This window comes from Terrapene carolina, unplaced genomic scaffold (genome assembly GCF_002925995.2).
Source record: "Terrapene carolina triunguis isolate 2854851 unplaced genomic scaffold, T_m_triunguis-2.0 Scaffold34161, whole genome shotgun sequence".
NCBI classification, from domain to species: Eukaryota; Metazoa; Chordata; order Testudines; family Emydidae; genus Terrapene; species Terrapene triunguis.
In genome coordinates, this window is record NW_020698512.1 from 24 (window position 1) to 6,587 (window position 6,564).

Sequence of the window (6,564 nt, forward strand, 5' to 3'; positions counted from 1 at the left end):
CGGGGGGGTAATGAAATGGGACTTTCCAGTCTGTACCAACACATGGGAGACCAGGGCTGGACTTGGTACATCCCGGCCCCCCTGCCAAGGGCAGTGCCGCCCTCTTGTGGCCGTTGCCGACATGGCAGCCGCAGGTTCAGGAGCCCCCTGGGCCCTGCCTGTCGCTCCATCAAGGTGTTCACTGGAGTGAGCCCCCCCATCCCCCCGTTACGCAGGGATCCCCCCCGGCTCGTTCCTGCCCCCCACTGTCCCCGCGGGGGAGCATCCCCCCGTTACTGACAGGCCGCCGGGGGTGGGAGGAGGTTTGGGGGGCCCCCGCCGCCCCCGAAAGACGCAGGCACCCGAGGAAAGGGAGGGGGCGCAGGCTCTGCTTTTCGTCGTTTATTTCACAGAAAAGTCTCCTTGCTGTACAGATTAAAAAAAAAATCAAACGCTTTTAAGAAACGTGAAGAAAATTCTCTCCCCCCCCCCCCCCAAATCTGCCCTTCGATTTAGGGTTTCTCAGCCGGCTCGCCCCCCCAAACCGTGGGGCCCGCAGCCCAGCCACTCCCGCTCCAAAACCGCTACGGTCTGGGCTCTGCTGACGGTGCCCCCAACTGCTGTTATGGGCTACAAAGAGCCCCCCCCAAAGAGTCCCTTTATTGGGAGCCCAGTGAACCCCCAACTCTGCCCCCTCCATGCATCAGAAGAGGTGCCCTAAATTGAACTGAAAGCGCAGAGTCTAATTTTGGGGGTGGCTCCTGAGAGGAGGGCAGATTATGCCCTAGAACTCAGGGGGCTGCTGCTAACATCCCCCCAAATATCGATAGCTGGAACCCCCCCAGGGAGCCCGAAGAGGCGCTCCCCCACATTTTAATGGCAAGGAGAACTCAAATCACTTCCTCGCCCCCTCTTAGAGTAATTTGGGGGGGCTGGGAAGGGGGATATGGCCCTGGACATTTGGGGTGCTAGCAATGACAGCTCCTAGCGCTGCTGCCAGTGAAAGGGGAGCAATCTACCCCCGAAAATTTGGGGGGCTGCCAAAGAGGGGGTGATCTAAACCCGAGATTTGGGGGGATTCACCCCCTGAAAATTGGGGGTGCTTCAAAGAGGGGCGATGCACCTCAGAAATGTAGGGGGGCGCATGCCATGCGGGTCTCCGCCGGAGAAGCAGCCTCTCGCCAGCTCCCTGCCCCCCGACTGAGAAATGCTAAATCAAGCCGGCTTTTTCCGCCTCCCACCCCAAAATCCCGCCCCCACCCCCCCTTTTTTTGTGTTTTCCTCTTGAACCATTTTTTGTCTAAATCAACCCAACTCCCCCCCTCCCCCCCACTTGTCTCAAAACACAGAAGTTTTGTCGGGTTTTTTTATCGGTAAAACTCACAGAAGAGAAAAAACTGAAACGCTCACATGGGAAAAAACGAGATTCGAGTCACAACGGGGCGGGGCCCCGGCAGCCGAGGGGGCGGGACGTAGCCGCCGACCAATGAGGGAGGGGGAGGTGAAGGAAGGGAAGGAGCCAATGGAAACAGAGGAGGCTGCTGCCGGAGCCCCTGCTAGGGGGCGCTGCTGCTGGAGGCTGGGCAAAGCCCTGCGGGCTACGGCGACCTTAAAAGAAGAGAAAGGGGGGGGAGAGATTAAGGGGATACCGGGAGAGGTCTGCCCCCTGGTGGAGAAAGGGGGGAGCACAGACCCCAATGGCTCAGCCCCACGGGCCCATCTACCCCGGTATCCCGCCTCCTCCCTGCCCCTCCAGATCAGCCTCATGAGCCCATTTACCCCCGTCCGCCCCCAGATCAGCCCCACGGGCCCATGTATCCTGGTATCCTGTCCTGCACCCCCCGCCCATCAGCCCCACGGGCCCATATACCCCAGTACCCCACCCACTCTCAGTTCAGGCCCATGGGCCCATCTACCCCAGTATCCTGCCCTCTCCCAGCCCCATGGGCCCATCTATCCCGGTATCCTGCCCTCTCCCAGCCCCTCAGGCCCATCTAGCCCCGTCTCAGCCCCCTCGTACCGGGACGCTCGGCGACGGGCAGCGTGGGGGGGGCTGGGCGTTTCCCGCCTGCGCTTGCGACCCGGGGAGCGGCTGTTGGTTCCTCGGCTCCTCTGGGAGGGTTTGTCACTGAGGGGGGGCGCCGGGTAAGGGGAGGGTCAGTGGGGCCCCCAGATCTGACCCACAGGCCCCCCCCCCCAGACCTCCCCTCCCAGGCACCCGATTCCCCCCTCCCCTGCTCCTCAGCCCCCCCACCCCTCGCCCTTCCCTCCTAGCCCCCCCACCCCCAAGCTGGTCCCTGGGGGGCTCCAGCAGACACCTACCTGTGCCGGTCCCGCTGGGCCGGGGGGGGCTCCGGGGGAGAGGGCCGGCGCCGCTCGGCCGGGGAATAGCTGAGAGAGCGAGAGTCGCGCAGGGAGTCGATCGGCTTCCGGGGGCTCCGGGAGCTGTGGGTGGGGGGAGGGACAGCAGGTGAGACACCCTCAGACAGACCCAGGTGTCCAGCCTGGCAATGCCCAACCCCTAGGAGAACAGGGAGCCAGGCGTCCGGGCTGGCAGCACCTGCCCACGCCCCCTGCAACTCAGGTCTGCGCTAGCCCGCCCCCACCAGGAGAACGGGGACCCAGGCGTCCGGGCCAACGCTCCACACTTACCGCCTCTGCTCGGGCGAGGGCTTCTTGGGGGCTGCCTTGGGCTGCGGCTGGGGCCCCGGCTTGGGGGAGGAGGAGGACGAGGAGGAGGAGGAAGAAGAGGAGGAGGAAGAGGAGGACGATGACGAGGAGGAAGACGAGGACGAAGACGAGGAGGAGGAGGACGACGAGCTGCTGCTGGAGCTGCTGGAGCTTCGGGAACGGCGTTTCCGCTTGACCACCTCCAGGGGGCGCCCCTCGCGGGCCGGCTCCTTCTGCACCGGGCTCGGGGGCCTGCGGACAGGGGGAGCGTGAGAAACTGGGGCAGGGGGCGCCGCGCGCGGGGTGGGCGCCAGGCTGGGACAGAAGGAATGGGGCTGGGGAGCTGGGCGGGGGGTGCCGAGCCGCGGGGGACTCACTCTTTCTTCGCTGTCTCCAGGTCGGGCCCCTTGCTCGCCGGGGAGTCGTGGCTGGACTCTGAGGAGCTGGAGCTGGAGTCAGAGGAGGACGACGAGGACGAGGAGGAGGAAGAGGACGAGGACGAGGATGACGAGGAGGTGGACGAGCTCCTCTTCTCTTTGGACGGGGTGCGGGGGGGCACCGGCAGCGGCACCAGCGGCTTGGGGACTCCGCTCCGGGCTTTGTCTAGCAGCTCCCGGGGCACCTCCGGGGCTGGCGGCTCCGACTTGACCTTGGGCCCTTCCCTGTCTTCCTCCTTGGGGGGCAGCACCGGGAGTGGGGTGGGCAGGGGGCTGGGCACCTTGTGGGAGGCGGAGGAGGAGGAGGAAGAGGAAGAGGAGGAAGATCTGACTTTCTCTGGCCCTTTGGCTAGGGGGAGGCGGCCGGCAGGCGGGGAGCCCCCAGGGGCCGCAGGGCAGGAGTTCAGGGTCCAGGCGGGTGCCGGACCCCCGTTCCTCACCGCCCCCAGGGACCCCTCCGGCCGCGGGGAGTGGATCTTGGGGGCAGGGGAATGGGCTTTCCTGGCTTTGGGGGAGGCCTCGTCCGGCGCCGGCGGGGAGCGGGACGGGCTGCGCCGGATGGGCACCGCCACCACGGGCGACGTCTTCTCAGCTCTGCCTGGTGCTGCCTTGTCAGCCGCTCCCACTTTGGGGTATTTCTCCAGCACCGGCGGCGAGCGGGACCTCCTCCCAGCTCGTTTTGGCGAGCCCGAGCCCGAGCGGGTCCTGGCCGGCGACGCTTTCGAGCGCCCACGATAGGAAGAGGCTGGGGTGCGGGAGACGTCCAGTTTCGGTGGGGAGCGGGAGCGGGAGCGGGGCTGGCGGGAGCCGCGGCGCCGGGGGGAGGACCCCGCTCGGCCTCGGCGGGGTGGCGTGCGGGATCTGCTGCGGCGGGGTGAGGACGGCGAGCGCTCCCGGCGGCGGGAGAATCGCGAGGTGGATCTCGAGCGGCTCCTGCCGGGCGACGAGATGGATCTGTCCCTCCGCAGGGAGCCTCTGGATTTGCCTCGTCTGGAGATGGACCGGGACCGGGTTCTCCTGGGCGACGACCCGGATCTTCCTCGCCGCAGGGAAGATCTCCACTTCCCACTTCTGGAGGGAGAGCTGGACCGGCCACGCCTCGTCGGGCCCTTGGGTCTCTCTGGAGATGACCCAGAGCGGCTGCTTCTGGGAGATGCCCCCAGCTTCTCTCGAGGTCTCGGGGATGAACCGGACCTGCCACGCCTTGGAGTGGATCTGGATTTCTCTCGAAGTCTTAGAGACGAGCCAGATATGCTGTACCTTGCGGGAGATCTGGATTTCTCTCTAGATCTCAGAAAAGAGCCGGAACTGCCATACCTAGCAGGAGATCGGGATTTCTCTCGAGGCCTGGGAGATGAGCCAGACCTGCTGCGTCTTGGGGGCGATCGGGATTTCTCTCGCGGCCTGGGAGGCGATCGGGATTTCTCTCGCGGCCTGGGAGGCGAACCAGACCTGCTGCGTCTCAGAGGCGATCGGGATATTTCTGCCCGTTCTGGAGAAGACTCCGAGCTGCTCGGAGGTGTTCTGGATTTCTCTCTGATGCCAGGGGATGACCCCAATCTGCTCCTTCTTGGGGACGTTCCATATTTGTCTTTTGCCTCAGGAGACATCGGCTTGACCTGACCTGCTAAAATCCTCACTAGCTCTGTAGCTTCTGGAGAAACCACGGGCCTGTTGTGTTTTGAAACTGCTCCAAGTTTGCTTCCTGACCCTGGAGAAGATCCGGATCGGCTGTATCTTGGGGGTGAATTGGATTTCCCTTTCAGTGTCAACAATGATCCAGATCCGCTCAGCGAGGGAGGCGATCTGGATTTTGCTTGCTCTACAGAGACCCCTCTCATGGGTGGTGATGGGGATTTCTTTTTCACTTCTGGAGAGGATCCGGATCGGCTTTGCCATGGCTGGGGAGATCTGGATTTTTCTTTCACCACTGGAGAGGCACCAGGCTTAACACATCTTTGAGGTGATCTAGATTTCTTTTTTGGTTCTGGAGGGGATCCTGATTGGCTTTGTCTTGGGAGTGGGGAGCTTGATTTATTATTTAGTTCTGGAGAGGATCCAGACCTGCCTCTCGCAGGTGGCGATCTGGATTTCTTCATCAGTTCTGGAGAGGATCCAGACTGGCTGCATCTTAGAGGCAAACTAGATTTCTCTTCCACCACTGGAGAAGACCCAGCACCACTGTGTCTTGGAGAGGTTTTAGACAGCTTCTTCGGTTCTGGAGAGGATCCAGATCTGCTTCTCCCTGGAGGAGATCTGGATTTCCCTTCCACGGCTGGTGAAGATCCAAGCCCACTTTGCCTTGGAGGAGAACTGGATTTCTTCTTCAACCCAGGAGAGGAGCCAGACCTGCCTCTCGCAGGAGGTGATATGGATTTCTCTCTCTGTTCTGGAGATGATCCAGATCTGCTTCGTCTCAGTGGTGATCTAGGTTTCTCTCTCACAGCTGGAGATGATCCAGATCTGCTTCGTCTCGGGGGCGATCTAGATTTCTCTTGCACCGCTGGAGATGATCCAGATCTGCTTCGTCTCGGGGGCGTTCTAGATTTTTCTCGCACTGCTGGAGATGATCCAGATCTGCTTCGTCTCGGGGGCGATCTAGATTTCTCTCTCAATGCTGGAGACGACCCAGATCGGCCTCTCACAGGCGGTGATCTTGATTTCTTCTTCACCACTGAAGAGGACCCAGACCTGCTTCGTCTCGGGGGCGATCTAGATTTCTTCTTCAACACTGGCGAGGACCTAGACCTGCTTCGTCTCGGCGGCGATCTAGATTTCTTCGTCAACACTGGCGAGGACCTAGACCTACTTCGTCTCGGTGGTGATCTGGATTTCTTTCTCGCCAGTGGAGAAGATCCAGACCTCCTTCGTCTTAGGGGCGATCTGGATTTCTTCTTCACTTCTGGAGAAGATCCGGACCGGCTTCTTCTAGGCGGTGATCTGGATTTCTTTTTGAGTGCCGGAGACAATCCAGACCTCCTTCTCCTCCTTCTGGATGGAGTTCTGGATTTCTTCTTCAGCGCTGGAGATGACCCTGACCGGCTCCTCCGAGGGGATGATCTGGATTTCTTTTTTGGCCTAGGGGATGAGCCAGAGCGGCTCCTCCGGGCCGATGACCTGGATTTCTTCTGTAGCCGAGGGGACGATGTAGAGCGGCTGCGTCTTGACACTTTCCTGGATTTCTGCTTCACGTCTGGCGATGAGTCTGACCGGCTCCTCCGCAGGGGCAGCCTGGATTTCTTCCTTCGCTCGGCTGACGACCCAGAGCGGCTCCTCCTGGCTGAAATCAGTGATTTCTCCCGCCTGGGAGAGGACCCTGACCTGCCTCGCCTGGGCGGGGTTCTAGACCGGGACCTGCCTCGCCTGGGTGGGGTTCTAGACCGGGACCGGCCTCGCCTGGGCGGGGTTCTAGACCGGGACCGGCCTCGCCTGGGCGGGGTTCTAGACCGGGACCTGCCTCGGCGGGGCGGGGTTCTAG

At 62.3% G+C, this 6,564-nt stretch overlaps 1 protein-coding gene across 1 annotated transcript in view; it reads right to left on the reverse strand.

Annotated features, from left to right (window-relative positions):
- Positions 1-366: 366 nt before the first annotated feature.
- LOC112125277 (serine/arginine repetitive matrix protein 2-like) overlaps positions 367-6,564 on the reverse strand; it is a 10,107-nt gene continuing 3,909 nt past the window's right edge. Inside the window, 5 exon segments of the mRNA XM_029914282.1 lie at positions 367-1,587; positions 2,000-2,107; positions 2,302-2,424; positions 2,632-2,901; positions 3,027-6,564. The exon segment at positions 3,027-6,564 is cut by the window's right edge and continues 12 nt beyond it. Coding sequence (XP_029770142.1) covers positions 1,578-1,587; positions 2,000-2,107; positions 2,302-2,424; positions 2,632-2,901; positions 3,027-6,564 — 4,049 coding nt within the window. The 3' untranslated portion in view covers positions 367-1,577.